At 45.8% G+C, this 23514-nt stretch overlaps 1 protein-coding gene across 3 annotated transcripts in view; it reads left to right on the forward strand.

Annotated features, from left to right (window-relative positions):
• Positions 1-23146, forward strand: part of LOC311243784 (mitochondrial carrier homolog 1-like) — a 49691-nt gene extending 26545 nt beyond the window's left edge. For 2 of the 3 annotated variants that reach the window (XM_084333127.1, XM_084333128.1), the window contains exons 10-12: positions 5288-5355; positions 18641-18716; positions 22584-23146. In XM_084333127.1, coding sequence (XP_084189253.1) covers positions 5288-5355; positions 18641-18716; positions 22584-22652 — 213 coding nt within the window. In that variant the 3' untranslated portion in view covers positions 22653-23146. Of the gene's footprint in view, positions 1-5287; positions 5356-5555; positions 5624-18640; positions 18717-22583 lie in introns of all 3 variants that reach the window. The other variant, XM_084333129.1, reaches the window with a different exon arrangement.
• Positions 23147-23514: the final 368 nt, after the last annotated feature.

Genomic DNA, 23514 nt, shown 5'->3' on the forward strand with positions numbered 1-23514 from the left:
ATCTTAAGGTACAATACCTGAAATGAAAATGTGTGTGTGTGTGTGTGTCCAGCCAACCAGGTAACATGGCAGAAAAAAGAAAGAATACAGACATCGGAGCATTTTTCAGTACACCAAAACGTAAAGTAAGAACCCTAGTAGCCTAATAGCTCAAAGACTTAAAGGGCGGGCTCCACAAATAATGGGTTGCACGGTGTTAATTGCACCCTTACTTACAATTCATTATGAATTGTAAATGGGGGACCCTGATGTAAACAAAACAAAAGTCTTTCTCTGGTCTGCATCCCCTTAACAATTGTGTGTATTGAGCCGTACTGTATTGTACCCATTCTGCAATATGTTAATAACATTTTTTATCAATCAATAACAGATTGCAGAATGGGTACAGTACAGTACGGCTCAATACACACAATTGTTAAGGGGATCCAGACCAGAGAAAGACTTTCGTCTTGTTTACATCAGGGTTCCCCATTTTCAATTCATAATGAATTGTAAGTAAGGGTGCAATAGAAATGTTTCATAATGATGTTCAGTGTATTCATACGTGTATTGCTCTCCTTAATGTAGAATGATATGGTGACTGTACAGACTCAGGAAGGAGAGAAAGAGACCCAAGAGTTACAGGTAATGGAAATATCAGACAGCTTAAAGTGTAGGATAACATAACAAATTAAGACACAAAATAGGCTATATTTACAGCAGACCCTGTTATTGTTCCTTGTTGGTATTTTTTCTCTTTCTTATTAAAAACTTGGCCTATTTGAAAGGAGATTGATTTAATAAAAATAAAAGAGCGAAAAATCAATATACAGTATATATACAGTATAATTAATATATTATTATTATAGTAATTGGCTATCATACTGCAATATAAACTGAGTTTTATAGTGAAAAGAGCAGCTTTATTAGTCAAGATTGAAGGCTCTATATTGCAGGAAATTGCACGTACAGGTTCATTAAATGAAAAAAAAATCTGCTATATAACTATTGAAAGAAAAAAAATATATAATTGCACCCCCACTTTCAACTATAACTAGGCGGCCATGGCTAGTGGATAGGTATATTCTTTTTTTATATTGATAGATAACTTATTATATATTAATATGATATTGTAAGGAAGGTGCAGGACCAGATAAGCTTTGCTTCTTTCTGTCCCTTCTCGAACAAAACCATTTGTCTTGAGCTATGCTGATTATTGCTTCCATGTCTAGGAAGGATATATTTTATTGAATTTGTATTTTCTTATTTTTTTTAATTTATTTAAAAAAATAAAAAAAAATTATTACTAATTTGTATTTGTTTTATGGTTGAAATGTTCGAGATAAATAAAGATCAAATCAATACAGTATCTACTATCTCCTAATGAAACAAGTAATTAGAATAATATAAGCCTACTGTTCATTCATTACACACGTAGGCTATCCACGTGATTAGCTTTAGTTCTTATTTATTTATCCACTGTCATTTTTTTTTTTTTTTTTTTTCTGACATCACAATGCCTCTTGAGGAATGACTGTAAATGGAAAACAAAATGTTTTATCATACAAATATTGTCATATTTATTATTATGATTAATTAATTCCAAGGATGCCTGTAGAGTTGACATGAACGAAATCACCATGATTCCTCCCAAATAAAGCCCTTACGAACACGGCGCACACCAGTCTGTCCAACTTACGACGACTTACTGCTCTTAGTTAAGACAGAATCCAGGAGAAGGGACCGTTGGTGAATCCTGAAAATGTCCTAAATGGAGCTAGGACAAAAATGTGTCTGATCTTTTGTCTTAAGTCCAATTTACTCAAGCATAGTAACAGACACAATATTTCGGACACTGGGAATACATTCCCTGCGGTTCGTAGATGTCCCTAGATACCAGGGCCCTCATTTATCAACGTTGCGTACGCACAGATATGTGCGTAACCCGTGCGTACGATCATTTCTAAGCAAAGTGTGTAACTTATCAATTTGAACTTGTGCTTGACTTTGTGCGTATATTTACGCACAGCTCAGGGCATGCATACCTGGCGCCCGGCGGTAGAATATTATACTGCAGACGGACGGCATATGCTCTCATCAGTTTCATGCATTAGTTTCAACGCGGAAATAAGCTCTCGTTCATTAGTTTGACTGACGTGTTCTGTATGACCCCCGTAATTCATTATAGTTAATTGTAAAATAGCAACAGTAGTGTAATTATGGTCAAAACCCTATAAATAGCATTTGGAATAATAGGTCTTTCCTTCTGAATGAATGCAGCATGGTTTATATATAGCGTTATCGGAATATACGGGGTGTACTGACTGCGCTCCGCGTAACTCAACTCGTTATTATTTTGCGCATAGATTGCAGAAATACGGGAACGTTTTGATTATATTTTAAAGGCTTTGCCATTGTTAAACGTAATAAGTGGAATTTTCGAAGCTGTAAGCAGAATACAACTACAAGTCATATGAACACCCACGATATAGTGTTCTCCCCCTTCCTATAAGAAAGAATAAAAAACGCATTGCAACGAGAACAGAGGTTATTTGTTGAGTTTATGTGTATACAAAACCCTTGCAATAAATGTGTCTTAAATTAATGAAAAGCATACATGCTCTGGATACAGGTAGCATATATCGTGTGGGTGATATGTCTTGTATTCTGCTTACAGAATTCCACGTATTTAGTTTTACAATGTCAAAGCCTTTTAATATAAATCAAAACGTTTCCGTATTTCTGCAATCTATGCGCAAAATAATAACGAGTTGAGTTCTAACAAAGAACGTATTACATGCTGGGTAGGCTGATAGAGTAAACTATGATATGAATATGAATATGATATGATATAAGGTATACTGGTCTGTCAGCGAGGAGATTTAGCCCACAGCGGATAGCCATTAAATGCCATTTGAGAATATAGGCTATTAATGCAAGGCGACGGCCTATAGCCTATACATATTATTTAATGTTTTCATAAGCGTAAAGATACAACAGCTAGATTAATGATCAAGTTAGTTTACTGTATGCAGGCTTCGCAGGGCTGTGCCATGTGTTATTATATATGCGCAAGTTACTGTTGCATAATGTAGGCTATGGCTGCTATTATATGTAATTCATATAGGCTACCTAATACCGACAACAAAATAGATTGTATGCCTCTAGTACAAATCATATTATACCCGGTAGCGAATCCAAAAAAAACGAATAAAGGCATTCATATTCCAGCATGGTTAGAATGACACACCAACGGCAAACAGTGGTTAACGAACGGTCTTTATTAGTATTTTGAGCTGTCCAGGCAGAATTGCAGCAATGGTCTTAGGGAGTCGTTGATATCTGACATAACCGTGTACAAGTCCGCCAGCCTTTTATTTATCCCATAACACGGGTTGTGTCTTCTTGGTTCCGTGAACAATCTCATTATTTCACATCCCATGGGGGGTGTTTCATTACCATATATGGATAATCATGCACAAGCATTGACGGTAGAACAAAGAAGTATTTATCAACACTGAGTGTGCGTAGGACCCGTCTACGCACGGTTGATAAATCCCAATATTTCTGTGCGTACACACATTCTAAATTCTGTGCTTACGTACGAAAATAGAACACTTTCTAAGAATTGTTGATAAATGAGGGCCCAGGAAGATGCAAATGGCCCTTGTAGAAGTGGAGCAATCTTCCATTTACTTTGGTATGTACTTTTAGGAAGATTTTCTGAAAATATGGGCTAGGGCTTAAAGGCCAACCTTCATGTTGTATTTTTGTTCAATAAACAATGTGGACTAGGCCAACGGTGACTTTCATGAAGAAGGAAAAAAAAGTATTGAAATTGACCCAGTTTTAGCGTTTTTATCAAACATTTTGTCTGCCCAACACAATCACCACGCACGTGGATATTTTAATCAATGGTTCATAACGTGCGCGTGTAATCGAAATGATGTCGTCACAACAGGTGCAGGGCACCAGGGGGCTCACCAGGGGGCTCTGAGAGTCACACACAGCTAGTGGCAGGCACTGCAGGCAGAGAGCCTTGCTACTACTAGCCGAATGAAAATGTATCTGTTTCACCTAACAACACTATTGCGCCGTGATCATAGCCATCCATCTCTAAAGCTAACCACTATTTGTAAAAGCCACAACCACGTTACCATATTTGTAATAATGTAAATCATTGTGTCGTTGTACATATTGTGTATACACCGTTAGAAGCTAACATAGCTTAGCTTGGTAGCTATTGTGCTAACAACATATCCCGACGTCCGGCTCGCTGGCCGGCATGAACGCCCGACACAAAATGGTTCTCTCCTCTCTGTACACCCCCGTCCCCACGGGTACCCTGCCGGGGAGCCCATGGACGCGACAACGGCGGCAGCCGTAGGGTGCTCGAGCCCGCCGTAACTCTAGTGGTACACGATAGCTATGAGCTAACTAACGCTACAGGCTCAAACACCCTACGGCCGCCGCTGTTGTCGCGTCCACAAGCTCCCCGGCAGGACACCCGCGAGAACGGGAGCACACAAAGAGGAGAGAACCACCCCAAATCGAGCACTCATGCCGGCCGACAAGCCGGACACCGCGGTTGTTGTTAGCACAATAGTAGCCCACTGTGATGCACCGAGTGGGCCACCATTGATCAACATGCAGCGACGTGTAGCTTGCATGATGCGTGTGCAGTGCTTTGCCACACAGGTCTGAGAAGAGGACCTGCACATGATTTTACTCGTTCCCCAAACTCCTCTACATGCCCCGATCTCAAATGGTTCACGACAGTAGACATAATGCTAACGTTAGCCAGCGCCATATATCGAGTAGTACTATGACCCGGACGGGCATAAGGCATACGTTTCCTGAAGTGACGTCACGGCCGTGCTAGCGTCTGATAAGCTTTTAGATTTGCTTGTGCATGTTATTCGTGCATGGACCTTTTTAACCATTTCTGAGTGAAATTTCCGGCGTCAAATGGAAAAAAAAAAAAATTAAATTAGATACCAATGATGTAAACTACCCATAATTGCAGAGTAGGGTTTAACCTGGAGGTTGGGCTTTAAGAGGTTAAGTTGTATGAAATATACTTGCCAGTAGTGTAGTTGAAGCAAAGCTATTCGCTTACTGACCGAGTCCCGTGGTCGGAGTTCTCGCTGGGTTCTGAGCGGGAAGCTTTAGACCGGCAGCAAACGGGGTCACACACCACACCATGCAGGCAAAGGCATTTTGAAACAGTTGACTGTATTTCATACTTATTTGGACAACTTAATGTCCAAAAATCTGAACTATCCCTTTAATTAGTATTTTTTCCTAGATTGGAGTGAGTGTCTTGACATATCCATTCATGCTGGTGGCAGACCTCATGGCGGTTAACAACTGTGGGTAAGTCATTTATGTGAAGTGATTCTTTGAGACAACTTAATGTCCAAAAATCTGAACTATCCCTTTAATTAGTATTTCATGCTGGTGGCAGACCTCATGGCGGTTAACAACTGTGGGTAAGTCATTTATGTGAAGTGATTATTTGGACAACTTAATGTCCAAAAATCTGAACTATCCCTTTAATTAGTATTTTTTCCTAGATTGGAGTGAGTGTCTTGACATATCCATTCATGCTGGTGGCAGACCTCATGGCGGTTAACAACTGTGGGTAAGTCATTTATGTGAAGTGATTCTTTGAGACTTTGTGTGACCGTCTTAAAACTAAAATGTTGACTGAACTGCCTTGTTGTCTCTGGCAATCTGAAAGAGACAGAGTAGATACCATTTAGACAGTTTAGACAGCGTGGTGTTTGCTCCGGGTTGCACAAAAAAGCTGTCTAGCTGTTGAAACGCTGTCTTGCTGTTGAGAAGCCGTCTCACTGTTGAGAAGCTGTCTCACCGTTGAAACGCTGTCTCGTTGTTGAAAAGCTGTCTCGCTGTTGAAAAGCTGTCTCGCTGTTGAAAAGCTGTCTCACTGTTGAAAAGCTGTCCCGCTGTTGAGAAGCTGTCTCACTGTTGAAAAGCTGTCTCACTAAACGTCACTATTGGAGGCTCTTTCCTCTAAGCCTCTGCTACTGTATGTACAAACATAACTGTGCCGTCATTTTAAAACCACAGCTACAGACTGAAGCCGATGTGTCTCTTGAGTTGCTATTAAGAACATCTTCCACATCTTTATTAAAAAAATAATAATTCTAAACAATATTTGTATTGTTTTTTCTTATTTTCATACATATAAGACAGGACAGAAATACATGACAAAAAATACATTCAACCCCCTCCATTCCCTAAGTATAATTTAAATTGACATTGACATAAACCTTCAACAAAAAACAAAAAAAATACAGTAAAATGAATTATAAATAATAAAAATAAAAAACCCTCTTCGGCCTCTCTACCTCCATATTTTATTCTTTCCTATCCATAACCTCACGTTCCTCCTAGCCCTTTCCTTTAAATTCTCACACCTTTCAAGAACCTTATAAATGTCGACCACGTCCTTTCAAATTGTTCTGTTTTTCCCTTTTGTATGTAGGTTAGCTTTTCCATTGCCAAATTCTCTGACACTTCCTTTAACCATTGTTTAGATCCTGGTCTCTGTATCTCCTTCCAATTTAGAGCAACCACTCTATTGGCTTGTGACAGACAAAAATTTATCAATTTCCTCTTTCTAGTGTTAGCTGGAAAGTTCTCTGGGTACATGTGTAGTATACATAACTTAGGATAGATCGGGACTTCTATCTCTGTCAGCTCGGAGATAAGCTCCAGAATCTCTTTCCAATACTCCTGCATCCTGCACATTCCCACATACAGTGGTATAGGGTTCCTACCTCTACTCCACACCTAGTGCTTTCATCTGGTATCATGGGATAAAACCTGTGTAATTTCTCTGGTGTCATGTATATTCTATGGACCCACTTGTATTGTAGAAGTTTACATCTCGTATTAATTGAAAGGGTCTGTGACATATTTCACATATTTGTTCCCAACCCTCTTCTGTTATGTCCACCTGCATGTCTCTTTCCCATGCCTGCAAACTGCTCAACAAGCTCTCTTCCGATCCTGATAACAACACATCATAAAACTTGGATAATTGTCCTCTTCCTTCCATATTATCTTTTGTAAGTTGTTCTATTGTGGATGTGAGTGGTTCACTTGCGTTTTTGGTTTGTGAGACTATGTAGCTCCTGATTTGAAAGTATTTAAATCTATTTAGTACTATCTGTTCGAAGGTCATCAATTCTCCCTCCATATATAGGTTTTAAATTTTACTTAAGCCTCTTTCTGCCCATATTTTAAATCCTTTATCATTTATTCCTGGTTTAAATTCTTCATTCCCCCAGATTGGTGTATATCCCGATAATCTATATTTTTTATTGAAATATAAATGTGCTTTGTGCCAAATTCTTATTGTATTTTTGAGGAAAGTATTTTTTTGTATGTTTTATCAATAATTTAGTCTGTTGTGAAAACATATATGCATCTAGTGTGATCTTTGTGTCTTCTTTTTTTTTTATCTCCATCCAAGCTGGTATCTCTGAATATAGAAAGTAGATTGATTGATTGAATTGATTGATTGAAAAGTTTATTAACAGATTGCAGAATGGGTACAGTACAGTACAGCTCAATACATACAATTGTTAAGGGGATGCAGACCAGAGAAAGACTTTCGTCTTGTTTACATCAGGGTCCCCCATTTTCAATTCATCATAACATATATGACATACATGACATACAGATAGACAGTACTGCTACATCTATACATTTATGACATATCAGATTTGCAAATACAGTACTGTTTGTGATACAAAAGTGTCCAGAAAAAGAGTGTATATACATTTGCCGTAGAAACTGTACATTGGAGGAGGTTGGGTGGGTGGGGTGGGGTTGGGTGGGTGGGTGGGTGGGGGCTGTACATTGGAGGTGGGGGGGGGGGGGTTGGGTAAGGGGGACACACACATTTTACACTGTACATTGGAATACTGACAAAGCCTTACTTGGTCATTTACTGTACAACTAGTTTAGGACATTTGTAGGGGCCAGTTTCGAATTGCTGTCTCACGTAGGTGTTTTTTGAGAGTGTTTTTGAAAGTGGGTAGTGATTCACATTCCTTTACAGCTTTGGGTAGGGCGTTCCACATTAATGTGGCATAATTGCGAAACGTGTTTAGTCCCTTGTGTAACTGAGGGGTACAATTCCCTGACTGTATTGATAAGTATGGTATTATTAAACCACTACCTCTTGTACTTTAACTTCTGGCCATCCAGTACATGATATAGATATGATGAACACTTTCCCACCTGATGAAACGAAGTCCACACAAATGTACAAATCGAATATTTTATATAGCAAAGGGTATATACAACGTTCACTTGATGACATTTATGATTTGAAATGCACTTGTATGGCAAATGAGTATTCGTAGGTAAATCAACATTGAATGTCCAATCTCTGGTTACGCAGGGAGTAAGTATACAACCCGGTTCTTTAGGGAACTATAGCGATGGTACTTAAATGATTATAGCTGGATACACTAAGGGGGGGGGGGGTCCCGCTGGTTGTAAGACAGTAGGAGGGGGGGTTAGAAGAGCCGCTGGCGGTATCCCATCTGGCCGACGATTTCTTGGGAGAATTCAGAGTCCTGAACACGATGCCCACAGAACCTCGGTCCGCAGATGAATACAGCTGGACCCTCTGGTGGACGGTAGCTGCCGGTCCACAACGGAGAGACGTGAGGCGACCTCACTGGTGTAGAGCGCCGTCTCACCTGGACTCCTCTCCGGGGGGTAGTTCCAACACTCAGCAGTGTTGGCCGTTATCCATGGAATAATCAAAGCACCCAAAGCATGTAGATAATCCAAGCCGTGGAAGGCTCGCCGTCGTCCGGGTAAAGTAATCCAATGTACAGGTCCACTCGTCCTGGCCCGGAGCTCCTCGGATGCAAGCACCACAAGTGGTCTGCCCAGCCTGGTTAAGACTCCAGATAACGTCAGGAACGATGGGGGTGCTGCTCACTTTATAACTCTAACCGAACGATGCACCATACATAATAGACTATTATTAGCTTAATAGAAATACGTCCAACTCGACGGTATAGTGCCAAACTATGACAATTCAACTATTAATCCACACGATATCTCAATGCCTATTCTGAGGCCAAGTAGGCCTTACTGCACCACACGTCGTGGGTGAGGCTTCGCGTCTGTTACTAGGTTGGAGGGTAAAGAACTAATGGACTAAAAGAAAGTTCTACTTTACTTGCGCCATATATATATGCGCTGTGAACAAATAGTACCATTCGTATTTCGCCAGACGTATTCCTACGCGGAACCGGGCTTGCCACGACATGTTTGTCGGCACGATTGAACTTGAACCTAGGGGTATGGCTGCTGGTGCCAGGTTCTCGTCCAATGGTAGAATGAAACTATTATGGGCTGTTTAGTAGACTAAAGGGATATTCAGTGCATATTGTACAAGGAATATACAGGGGATATCAAACGATATACAAATACTATTAAATATATATCCATAAATAAATATATATATTCGGTTTAATCTGATCCTTCACAACAGCCGCCCCCTAATTAGTCCCACCTAATTAGCTAAGCAGAGACAGATTAACCGCACTGTCTACCACTCAAGGTCCGCTGTAAGGGTCAGTCAACTCACAAAGTCATGGGGTCATGGTCATCATCGATAGTATCTGGGAGTCGGGGCAGTTCTATTAGCCTCGCCACGGGTCGTGTGTAAGTTCGCCCTTGGACGAGTACTTCAGCTGCTCGGACCTTGCCATCGGCACCGGTGATCACTTTGCTTACGCGGCCAGCCGGCCACATAGCTCTGGGTAGTGACTGGTCGATAATCATGACGACTGTTCCTTCTGTCAAATTGTCTCTCTCTTTTACCCACTTCTGGCGGGTCTGTAGAGACGGTAGGTAGTGGAGTAGGAAGCTGCTCCAAAACTTGTCAGCTAGTACTTGACTGTACCTCCACATTCTTCGGCCGTTCGCTTCTTCAAGCCTGTACATTGTCTGGGGTAGCGCGGGGTCCAGCCGCCCCATTAAGAGTGTGTTGGGGGTGACTGGGTCGACATCTGCTACATCACTGGAGACGTAACCGAGGGGTTTTGAGTTCAATACTCCCTCGATCTCCGTGAGGACTGTCATTAGGACTTCCTCCGCCACAGTCTGGGCCCCAAGCACGGCGTACAGGGCTGTCTTTATAGAACGCACTTCTCGTTCCCAGGTTCCACCGAAGTGGGGTGCGTTCGGGGGATTAAACTGGAAGTCAATCTGGGATGGAGCTAGGTGGGTCTTAAGTTCTGGGCCCATAGCTTGGAAGCTCTCTCTCAGCTCTCTTTCTCCGCCTTTGAAGTTTGTCCCGTGATCAGACAACAATGTAGACGGTTTTCCTTTCCGTGATGTGAATCTTCGGAAGGCCATAAGGAATGAGTCTGTGCTCATGGTCGGAAGGAGCTCGATATGTATCGCTCTGGTGGTCATGCATTTGAATACAATACCCCACCGCTTCTCGGTTCCTCTTCCTCTCTTTATATACAACAAGCCAAAACAGTCCATGCCTGTGGAGTGGAATGGCTTGTCGCCGAGTCGGAGGCGACAGGGGGGTAAGTCAGCCATCCGTGGTATGCTGGGCTGCGCGCGCCACTTTCGGCAGTCTAGACAGGTTCGCTGGAAGCGTCGCACCGCTTCTCTTCCTTGAAGTATCCAATAGCGACGTCTGATCTCCGCGAAGACGGTGGACTGAATCTCTGGGTGGTGCCACAGGAATGTCTTTTGCTGCGCACTCTCTAGGGTAATGCAGTCATCTATGTTGGAGTCTGTGGAGGCGACTGTGCTCAGTCCACAGAACATAGGTTTCTTGTTCTCAGCCTCCTCGTTACTTGCTTCCCGTGGGGTGGGCGTAGGCCACTCTTCTTCCGGGAGCTTGAGGAATTCTGGTCCGTCACTGTAGATGTTGCGACGGGTGAGGTCATCCAGAGACATTCCCCGGGTGATGACGTCAGCTGGGTTGTGTTTGGTGTCCACATACCGCCAGCTCGCTGCTTCTGTTAACTCTTGAATCTCGGTGACTCTGACTCCCACGAAGACTTTGTATCTGCATGAATCAGACCTGATCCATGTGAGTACTGTCGTGGAATCTGACCACAAGATTGTTCTGTGCACCGGAATGGTGAGTTCACGTTGGATTAACGTGGCTAGATGCGCTCCTGCTAGGGCTGCGCAGAGCTCTAGACGCGGGATAGATTGTTGCTTTCGTGGGGCTATTCTTGAGCGAGCCAGGATGAAAGCAGTGTGTATCTTTCCTCCCTTCTCTTGGGCACGCAAGTAGGCCACCGATCCATAGGCTACTTCGGAGGCGTCGCTGAAGACGTGTAGATCAATCTTGCATGTCTCTGGCCTCACTGTGGATGGGAAGTAGCTGCGGCGTATATTGACGCCTGGGAGTGAGCGGAGTTCCGTCTCCCACTCTCTCCATGTTGAGGCAAGGTGTGCGGGTATGGGGTCGTCCCAGCCCTGGTCCTTGTCCCATAGTGCTCGTACAATCATCTTTGCCCTGGTGGTGTAAGGTAGAATACATCCCAACGGGTCATATTGTCTGGCGAGTGTTCTGTACACACTCCGTCTGGTGGTCGGTGTCGCCGTCGACCTTCCCTGCTCTGGAGTCAGGGGTTTGTGTCTATAGTGGAGCGAGTCTGTTTTGAAGCGCCAGACTAGTCCTAGTGTCATTTCTTGGGCTTCTCCTGGGATGGTCGCCATCCAGGTCTCGCTGCTGGCAGCCTTGTCCGCGGGGGAGAGGCTGCGCAATACGTGCGGGTCACTGCTGGCCCACTGCCTGAGATCAAAGCCGCCTTTGATCAGGGAGGCGCGTAGCTTGATTAGGAGAGCCTCGGCTTCTTCTTGAGTCGAAACGCTTTGTAAACAGTTGTCCACGTAGAAACTGTTCTTCACACTGTGTCGGACCTCTTCATCTGCTGCTGGGTCCTCTGCGACGTGTTTCTGTAGTGCAAATGTAGCACAGCACAGGCTGCATGTGGTTCCGAAGGGGAGTACTTCCCACTGGTAGATGGCTGGGTTCTCATCTCCGATCCTCTCTCTCCATAGGAACCGCAGCAGGGGCTTGTCCTCCTCCACTAGTCTCACCTGCAGGAACATCCCTTTGATATCCCCGCTGATAGCCACCTTGTCCTGGCGGGAGCGCAGTAGCACGCCTAGTAGGGAGGGGCCGAGTGTGGGGCCGGGCAAGAGCTCTTTATTCAGATTTTGGGATCCGATCTGGTAGCTGCAGTTAAACACAATGCGATCCTTGCCGTTGTGGTGGACCTTGTGATGCGGCACGTACCATGATTCGGTCGTCTGATCGGCCTCTTTAATGTCAATCTTTGTCACGTGTCCCGCTGTGATTAGCTTCTCAATCTCAGCGCGGTACACACCCTCTTGAGCGGGGTCTTTGGCTAGGCGCCGCTCCGTGTTCAATAGATAGCGCTCCGTGGCGTCTTTCTTTGCGTGAAAGGTGGGCATTCCCTCTCGCCTCAGGAGTGGAGTTGCGTATCTCATCACTCCGCCGACTGTGACTCTCTTTGTCCCTTGCTCGAGTAGGTTGATGGCGTAAATGTCTTCTTTAGAACGAATATCTTTCTTTTCGTTCTTAAAGGGCATTGTCTCTAGTGTCCATAGCCTCTCGACATGCTGCAGGAGAGTGGTGTCTTCTTCTGTCGTTCTGGAGTGGAGGCAGCTAGTGGCTGCTGTTCGGTTGAGAGATTTAGCGAGGGGGCCTTGTAGTGTCCACCCTAGGCGGGTCTCGACTGCTGCAGGACAGCCTCGGGGTCCTGTATGGACCCGGTCAATCGGGACTATGAGTTCTGCATGGTCGGAGCCTATCAGCAGGGTCGGGGTAGCGCCGTCTATGAGCGGGATAGGTAGTTGACGCAGGTGCACATATTTATCCATCAACTTGGCGATGGGGTAGGTGTACTGCGATAGTCCTATTTCTTGGCTGGTGAAAGCATTTGTAATCCTATACCGTCGCTCTGGCTGCCCGTTTGCTGCGATAGTGAAGGAGACATTCTCGCCCTTTATCGTCTTTAAATCTCTTCTTATTGTCCGAATCGTCATTTGGTTCTCGCTCCCCCGCAGTCCCAGCTGGGCCGCAGCGGACGCGAGCAGAAGGGTCTTCTCTGACCCGTCATCAAGGACGGCGTAAGTGTCCATGACTTTATCTTGGTAGCTCAATGTCACACGGACTACCTTTAAGAGCACTTGGGCGCCGCTGCTGCTGGCGGGGTCAATGTACATGACACTTGCCTTGGTGCCGCTCGATGGTGCAGGTGAAGGCCGTCGTCTGTTACTGTCGTGTAGTATATCTAGATGGGCTCCGTCGCACCGACTGCACCTTTTCTTTAGGCAGCATTCGGCTGCCATGTGACTGCGCGCACATCGGTAACAGCGCCTGTTGGACTTTATCCATTGACTCACTTCTTCTGCATTCATCTTTGTGAACAGGTCACATTGTGACAGCCAGTGTTCTTTCTCACAGTAGGGGCACACCATCTTCCACTTCTCTTTTCTCGAGGGGGTACTGTGGCTCTTACTGCTCGGTACTGACTCTGATTGGTGCATGACAGTCACCGATCTTCTTCCATCATTTATTCTCCTGGGTCCCTCTCTGGAGCTTGGCGTGCTCCGCCCGAACGTATCCAGTCGTAGGCTGCTGACTTCTCTCGCCAGGAAGTCGGCTAGATCAAGGAGGGATGGTTCGGGGCCGTTAGGATCCCGGTAGTCCCTCTGCCGCCTAAAACGCTCTTGTCTTGCGGGTGGCAGCTTCTCCAAAATCCTCTCGACATTAGAGTTCGCGTATAGCTCATGCATGCCCTTTTCCCGTTGCGCTCCCAGCATCCCTACCAGGGACTGCACTTTGATTGACAGGTCGTCTAATGAGCGATTGTCTGTTGCTGGGGGTAGGCGATCAATATGCCTTATCTCTTGGATTACGTAATCCCATATACGTCCATATCTCTGGTCCAGCGCTGCTAGGGCCGCGGTGTATGGGGTCGTAGAGGTGGCATAGGCTAGCGCTATATTGTGCGCTCGCGGTACTTTCAGGTGCTTCAGTAATATTGCATACTTGTGGCGTTCATCAGCGACATCCACCATCATTGTCTCTAAGCACATCCGGAGCTCCGTGTACTGTGCTCGATTCTCATAGGTGAAGTCTGGAAACGACGGCGTGGCAATGTATGACGCCGTGGATGGCTGATACATCGGCGAGCGTTGGGGGAGAGACCTCCTAGGCGAGTCTCCTCTTGCGCCTCTCTGTGGGCTGGTACCGACAGGGTACCATGGCCCGCTGGTCCAGGTGCTATTCCTCGGGGCTGGTCGTGCGTCGTGCTCACCCGTGAATAGAGTCGGGGGTCTGTAGCGCAGCGCCGCGGGGGTATAGCCTGGGCTGTACTGGACCTCCTGGTCCGGTGGAGTACTGTGCTGTCGTCGGGCTTGGTTCTCCTCCTCTCCCTCTTCTTCCTCTATCAGGTCTTCCAGATCCTGTAGTCGTTTATTTAGCTTCTCCGCAGTGTATGCCGCTCCTTCCTTGTAGCTGGGTCTCGCTTGGACCGGTCTGGGAAGGGGGTCTGCGGGGGGTATAGGCTTGGTCTGTTGGTCAAGTTCAGGGTCGCTTGCTCGGTTAGGAGACGCTGCCCTTGACTGTTGTCTCGACGAGTTCCTTGAACCCCTGGCGGAGGGAGAGGGTGTTGCCTTGAGGATCAGCTGCTCCATTAGCTGCGCTTGTAACTTGTCGCGCTCGACTTCGCGCTTGGTGAGATCTGCTTCTCTTTGGGCACCGGCAGCGGCGCGCTGGGCGTCGGCCCGGTCTCTTGCCATATTCTCTTCCGTCTGAAGGCGTCTCATCTCCAGGCGTATGCGCTCTTCTTCGCTCCGTTGCTGTGCTTGGAGTCGATCGCGTTCACCCTGAAGTCGATCGCGTTCACCCTGAAGTCGATCGCGTTCGGTAGAGGCTGTCAGGCTGACGAGGAACGCCTGTTGTAGCATCCTCTCCGCTTCGCTGGGGGAAGGCGGTTGTGGAGGTGAGCCGCTCCTGGGTGAGCCGCTCCTGGGTGTACTCGTTGGGGAGTCCTGGAGCTCTATTTCCTCGGCGCTCTCCTCCTCTTCTTCCGTGCAGAGTTCTCTCTCTGTGGGGTTGTCTTCCTCCCGGGGCTGGTCGGGGACTACTTCTTCGGTATTGGCGGGGGGTAAAGGCATGTCAGCTCTCTCCTGGTCCCCACCGTGAGCTTGGTCAGTTACATTAGAACCTACTAGGGCCTCTGTGGTCGGGGAAACCTGGTCGTTAAGGTCAGACATAATTTTACTTTCTACTTTTACCGCGTTTACCGTTTGTCGAAGGCTAGGTAGTTGACTGACAGCGTAATCCTCTAAGTACTGAGGTGGCTGTCGTCTGCGCTGCGGGCGTTCTACGTTAGGAGGACCGTTTCGTGGAGTGTTCATCATAGGCCATTTTAATATTAATAACACTATATTAATATTACACTAGTTACCCTCCGGCTCGAAGGACCAATTGTAACTGAGGGGTACAATTCCCTGACTGTATTGATAAGTATGGTATTATTAAACCACTACCTCTTGTACTTTAACTTCTGGCCATCCAGTACATGATATAGATATGATGAACACTTTCCCACCTGATGAAACGAAGTCCACACAAATGTACAAATCGAATATTTTATATAGCAAAGGGTATATACAACGTTCACTTGATGACATTTATGATTTGAAATGCACTTGTATGGCAAATGAGTATTCGTAGGTAAATCAACATTGAATGTCCAATCTCTGGTTACGCAGGGAGTAAGTATACAACCCGGTTCTTTAGGGAACTATAGCGATGGTACTTAAATGATTATAGCTGGATACACTAAGGGGGGGGGGGTCCCGCTGGTTGTAAGACAGTAGGAGGGGGGGTTAGAAGAGCCGCTGGCGGTATCCCATCTGGCCGACGATTTCTTGGGAGAATTCAGAGTCCTGAACACGATGCCCACAGAACCTCGGTCCGCAGATGAATACAGCTGGACCCTCTGGTGGACGGTAGCTGCCGGTCCACAACGGAGAGACGTGAGGCGACCTCACTGGTGTAGAGCGCCGTCTCACCTGGACTCCTCTCCGGGGGGTAGTTCCAACACTCAGCAGTGTTGGCCGTTATCCATGGAATAATCAAAGCACCCAAAGCATGTAGATAATCCAAGCCGTGGAAGGCTCGCCGTCGTCCGGGTAAAGTAATCCAATGTACAGGTCCACTCGTCCTGGCCCGGAGCTCCTCGGATGCAAGCACCACAAGTGGTCTGCCCAGCCTGGTTAAGACTCCAGATAACGTCAGGAACGATGGGGGTGCTGCTCACTTTATAACTCTAACCGAACGATGCACCATACATAATAGACTATTATTAGCTTAATAGAAATACGTCCAACTCGACGGTATAGTGCCAAACTATGACAATTCAACTATTAATCCACACGATATCTCAATGCCTATTCTGAGGCCAAGTAGGCCTTACTGCACCACACGTGCGTCGTGGGTGAGGCTTCGCGTCTGTTACTAGGTTGGAGGGTAAAGAACTAATGGACTAAAAGAAAGTTCTACTTTACTTGCGCCATATATATATGCGCTGTGAACAAATAGTACCATTCGTATTTCGCCAGACGTATTCCTACGCGGAACCGGGCTTGCCACGACATGTTGGTCGGCACGATTGAACTTGAACCTAGGGGTATGGCTGCTGGTGCCAGGTTCTCGTCCAATGGTAGAATGAAACTATTATGGGCTGTTTAGTAGACTAAAGGGATATTCAGTGCATATTGTACAAGGAATATACAGGGGATATCAAACGATATACAAATACTATTAAATATATATCCATAAATAAATATATATATTCGGTTTAATCTGATCCTTCACAACACCTTGTTTGAGCCGAATCTGGGTTTAACATGATTTGTGGAGCTCCCTCTGGTGTTGTGATCGTGGTATTCACTGACCTTTGGGAAGTATTTTGACATGTACATGGGTACCTTGGTCGCGTAGTGTATCTTGTAGACCAGGCCCATTGCAAGTTGCTGTACTCTGTCGTCTACTCTAAGCCATCCTAGGTTGTCAAAGTGGGCAGGGGTGAGGTGGGTTCTAGGAGTCAGGTCAAGCAGTAGTCTGACTAGCTTGTTTTGAGATGTTTGTAATTTGTTTTTTAGTGCCTTTGAGGTGCTTTGGTACCATGAGGTGCAAGCATAGTCGTAGTACCCTTGAATGAGTGCTCCTGCTAGAGTCTTCAGGGTATTCTTGTTTACCAGAGAGGAGATCCGGTGCAAGAATCGAGTTCGTTGGTTGACTTTTTTTATTACATTGGATGCCATTTTGTCACAGGAAAGATTAGCCTCTAGGATGGAACCCAGGTAGGTAATTTCATCTTTCCTTGTGACAATATTGTCACCCACTGTAACCGAGAAGCCGTCGGTCTTGCTGAGTCTGTTATTTGAACCGAAGAGAATGGACTCTGTTTTGCCCATGTGTAATGATAGTTTGTTGTCTGCGAGCCATATGCAGATTTTGCCTAGTTCCGAGCTGAGGGCTTTTTCAACCTGTAACTTGTTCTTGTCAGAGACCAGCAGGGCTGAGTCGTCCGCAAACAGGAACAAGTTGCAGTCACAAGCTGACGACATGTCATTTGCATAAATTAGGAATAGTAGCGGTCCTAGTATGCTTCCTTGTGGAACACCGCAGCTCACTGTGAGGGGGGTCGATAGGGTACCGTTTACCTCCACCATCTGTTCCCTCCCCTCCAGGTAGGATTGTATCCAGCTCACTGATAAACTATCAAAACCAATTGCTTTTAGCTTGTCAATCAGAATGGTGTGATTGACAGTGTCGAAGGCCTTTTGTAGGTCCAGCATGACCATGCCGCAGTATTTGCCCGCGTCCACCTCTTGTTTGATGTGGTCGTTCAAGTAGAGAAGGCATGTGTCAGTGGAGTGGGATGTTCTGAAGCCAGATTGGAATTCGTAGATTAGATTTTTTTCCGCAAGGTACTTTTCGATCTGTTCGTATACTATTTTTTCCATGACTTTCGAGATGGATGTAAGGATAGAAACAGGGCGGTAGTTGCCCGGGTCTAATTTGCTGCCCTTTTTGTGCAGGGGTGTTACTCTCGCAATTTTGAAGTCCTTGGGGACGTGTCCCTGTTTTATGGAGAGGTTTATTATCTGTGTGATGACTGGGGTGATGGCTGCTGCTGAGTCTCTGAGGAATTTGGAGGGGATGTTGTCATGGCCAGTGGCCTTGCTGCCAGTGACATTGCTGCCCTGAGTTGTGCTGCCCAGTAATAGAGCCTCATAAATTTAAAGGCAAATGCAACTTTTACAGAAAAAGGCGGAGGGGGGTGTGGTCTCTGGTGGAGGGGGGTGTGGTCTCTGGTGGAGGGGGGTGTGTTGTCTCTGGTGGAGAGGGGTGTGGTCTCTGGTGGAGGGGGGTGTGGTCTCTGGTGGAGGGGTGTGGTCTCTGGTGGAGGGGGTTGTTGTCTCTGGTGGAGGGCTTGTGGTCTCTGGTGGAGGGGTGTGGTCTCTGGTGGAGGGGGTGTGGTCTCTGGTGTGTTGATGTTCATTATGTTCACAGGCTGGCGGCCGGTCTTCCTCCAAACTCACCTGTCTTCAAATCCTGGATGCACTGCTGGAGCCACCTTAGTGAAAAGGTACAGTACTCTCACTCCTCATAACACACTCTCACTCCACACAGCACACTCTCACTCATCACAACACACTATCACTGCGCACAACACACTCTCACTCCACACAACACACTCTCACTCACAACACACTTTCACTCTACACTCACTCCTCACAACACTCACTCCTCACAACACACTCTCACTCCACATAGCACACTCTCACTCATCACAACACACTATCACTCCACACAACACACTATCACTCCACACAACACACTATCACTCATCACAACACACTCTCACTCATCACAACACACTATCACTCCTCACAACACACTATCACTCCACACAACACACTCTCACTCTACACTCACTCCTCACAACACACTCTCACTCTACACTCACTCCTCACAACACACTCTCACTCCACATAGCACACTCTCACTCATCACAACACACTATCACTCCACACAACACACTATCACTCCACACAACACACTATCACTCATCACAACACACTCTCACTCATCACAACACACTATCACTCCTCACAACACACTATCACTGCGCACAACACACTCTCACTCCACACAACACACTCTCACTCCACACAACACACTCTCACTCTACACTCACTCCTCACAACACACTCTCACTCTACACTCACTCCTCACAACACACTCTCACTCCACACAACACACTCTCACTCTACACTCACTCCTCACAACACACTCTCACTCTACACTCACTCCTCACAACACACTCACTCCTCACAACACACACTCTCACTCTACACAACACACAATATGTCAGTATGGTAACTGTGGGGCTGCACGTGTTTGTTTTGTGTGTTTTTTGGGGGGGCGGGGGTACCAATGGAGTGGGACAATTGCTCAGGAGGTAGAGCGGTTGTCTGGTAATCAGAAGGTTACCGGTTCGATTCCGGCTCCTCCCGGCAGCTTGTCAAAGTGTCCTTGAGCAAGACACTTAACTGGTTCGGGGCCAACCACGTATATATACGTGTTTGGGAGCCGTCGCTTGAAGGCCAACCACGTATATATACGTGTTAAACTCGTTTTTGCTTTTATTCCATTTTAATATCCCGGATGTTGTCACAGAGCTGTATTTTGGCTGGAAAAGGCATATTGGGACTCCGAAAGTGCAGTACCGGCCAGATCCTGGTATTGGCGCTGTCTCGAGAATGCCGTTTCCCCTGTTGCAGACTGGGTGTCACTTTCTTTTCGCTCCGGGTGGACTTTTCTGTTAGCCTAAAGCTATGGCTTCACCAGATCGCCTGGAATACTTTTTGCGACGCCGAATTCAGTATGCAGTAAAGGAATATAGCATCAGCCAATGGACATATCGATCTACCAGATGGCGATCAAATAACTGGGAAATTCTTATTGGAATCCAACCGGCCACAGGTAAGACCGATTTGATGTCAATTTCAGCCTGATCGGGCCTTGTTCTCATGGCCATCCACCCGGTCAGCATATGTTGTTGCAATAACGAATGCCGTTATTGGTAATCAATAATCAGAAACGACTTCCCCCGCCCCCCCCCCCCCCCCCCCCCTTTCATGCATTCATGGTGGAACATGATACAGATCATATGCATTTTGATTTTTAACTCTAGCTTGTGTAGGGCCGAAACGCCAATCGATTTAACGTTATTAGCTTAGTGCCCTATAACTAGCCTTGCAGGAATTATCCCAGACCATTCCGATATAACATTCATATTCACGACGCTATAAAACGGGAACGTATTGATGAAAAAAAAAATTCTTTATGGCATATTGAAGGAAAGGTTTATACTGTCAATTGACAATGACAATGGACACATAGCAATAATATAAAATATAGATTTAGCTTAACAACCTCACGCACAGTGAAAAGTTGTAATGAAAAGCTGGCGTCCTAGAGGGGGGCCCGTCTAATCGAAATAGCCCCGAATGTGTTAACCAACCCCTAACTGCTCCTGATTTTGGTGCTTTGTTCAGTTGCATGGAGTAACCTTTTAGGGGGGGCCTTAAAGAAAGAAACAAGACGAGATGCGGAAGTAGTATAAGGGCGTTTTCACACCTGTAGTTCGTTTGCTTTGTTCCGATTCAGGGAGACACTATAATGATACAATGTTGCACTTGTCCCTTAGTTTGTTTGTGTTCACATGGCTGTGTTAACAGCGGACCAAAACAAACGCACGCGCGAGCAAACTGTCATTGGTCAGATTTTGGGGTGTGCCCCCCCCCCCCTAACCCTGAATCTCCGCGTTACATTGAAATCGGGGAGGAGATAGCGGGGGGAGCAAATTAATGAATGTGGATGAGAGCCGCCGTGATGTAAGTGGTTGCAGATACGGCTGTGGGGGTGCTGGAGACATGATCGAATAGACTTGTATGCGCCTGAATCTCCTGAACACGGCGCGAGCCATTCCTAATCGATCAGAACTAAATCGGCAGCGAAAAAGTGTTTTTAAGCAGCTATTCTCCATGCACATGCGCAGATTGCCCACGGATTGTGACGCAACGCACACCCGCCCTGGACTGTTCCATCAGAGGGGGGAGCTTCGGTGGCCAGTGTCCTTTCAGCCGAACAGGATAATGAAACAATGATCCCACTAAATAATAATAATAATAATAATAATAATAATAATAATAATAATAATAATAATAATGACTTGGATTTATATAGCGCTCTTCATGACACCCAGAGCGCTTCACAGAGTCCATTATTCGTTCATACACAGTCATACCAGTCACAGTCATGACCAGACACGTCTTATGGCGACATCTACAATTACCTCATTGAGTCTCCAGGTAGACTAATGTTTATATTTAAGTGCAGTGGTCTGTAGCCACTCACACTGGCCACCGAAGCTCCCCCCTCTGATGGAACAGTCCAGGGCGCGTGTGCGTTGCGTCACAATCCGTGGGCAATCTGCGCATGTGCATGGGGAATAGCTGCTTAACAACTGGGCTTTTTCGCTGCCGATTTAGTTCTGATCGATTAGGAATGGCTTGTGCCGTGTTCAGGAGATTCAGGCGCATACAAGTCTATTCGATCATGTCTCCAGCACCCCCACAGCCGTATCTGCAACCACTTACATCACAGCTCTCATCCACATTCATTCATTTGCTCCCCCCGCTATCTCCTCCCCGATTTCAATGTAACGCGGAAGTGTAGTGGTCTATAGTGCGTTAACTTTACCGATCTAGCTGCCTAAAGACTACAAACTGATCCCGCCCACAATTCAATGCGAAAGCGTCATCATGCAGGCGTATACAGTACGGCAAGTTCGGTTGGAAGTGCACCGAGACCACCCTCTCTAGGCGGTCTCGGCCCGCTTGTTTTGTTCTGCAACAGAATGTGATTGCTGTGTTCACATATGCCCAAATGAACCGAAATAGGGGGTAAACGCTCCAGGTACCGGAACAACAGCTCCAAACGAGCTAGGTGTGAAAACGCCCTCAGACACTTAATTCCAGCATGGTCCTCAATGTAAAATAAGACATCAAAAGACGGAGACAGACAATGTTACAAGACAGCATAAGATACTCAGTCATAACTTAAAACATAACAACCAATAAAACTCCTGTAGCTCCACAGATAGGCCTAATATTTATTGTGTGTGTGTGTGTGTGTGTGTGTGTGTGTGTGTGTGTGTGTGTGTGTGTGTGTGTGTGTGTGTGTGTGTGTGTGTGTGTGTGTGTGTGTGTGTGTGTGTGTGTGTGTGTGTGTGTGTGTGTGTGTGTGTGTGTGTGTGTGTGTGTGTGTGTGTGTGTGTGTGTGTGTGTGTGTGTGTGTGTGTGTGTGTGTGTGTGTGTGTGCGTGCATGTGTGCATCTATTTGTGTGGCCTTTCAAATGTTTGACCTAAGTCCTGCCCCACCCTAGGGTCACCTCTTCCGAGGGTCTAGCTTCTTCTTTCGCCGTGTGCCTCTGACAGCCATCACCGAGGAGTAACATTGTCATCGCCACCCGCCTCTCAAGCCGTGCCACTGTCCCCCTTCCTTCCCTCCGGATAAGTATCTCTCAAGCAGCCTCCCAGAATTGAGCTTCCTCCCTCTATTTCCCCCGTGTGGATGTAGCAGGAACAGCAACATCTCAGAGAGCCACTGAATGTGTTTTTACAGTTGTTGTTATTTTACTGAAAGGATTGTTATGTAACATTGCTCAAAAGATAGATGAAATGTAGCTGAGAAAAGGAGAACCTGGAGTGCCATCTGGTGTGAGCAAATCAGAAATGCTCGTTCTGACATGAAAAGCTTTATCCCTGAGTGCTTTATGACTTACAGTATCTCACTCTACCAGTATCTCACTCTACCAGCCCAAAGTTTGCACTACCTTTTGTATTAATTCATTCTAGTAGAACATATATAAGTAAAAATACCCATTCACTTCTGTTTATCTTTTAAAGGTATTATGTAGCTTTTCAACTATTTTCTATTGACTTGAATCTGTGGAACATTAACTCGAATATCGAATTCGAATCGAATATGAATAAATTATTTTCCAGCCCTTGTATTGAGCATGCTGTGTTTGGTGTGTAGCTCACACTACATTTTAAATCAATAGATGTAAGAGTAGGAAATGTTTACAGACTGGGCAGTACATTAGGTAGGCAGTGTTCCTGGCTCCATAAAGCGCAGATAATTGATTAATTAAACATAAATTATTGCTTGTTTCCCGCTTGTGACATTACAAACTCTAATTCTGAACAACAGCTTAATAATAATAATAATGGATTGGATTTATATAGCGCTCTTCATGACACCCCAGAGCGCTTACAGAGTCCATTATTCGTTCATACACAGTCATACCGGTG

Source organism: Notolepis coatsorum, assembly GCF_963971535.1.
Source record: "Notolepis coatsorum genome assembly, chromosome: 17".
Lineage (NCBI taxonomy): Eukaryota > Metazoa > Chordata > Actinopteri > Aulopiformes > Paralepididae > Notolepis > Notolepis coatsorum.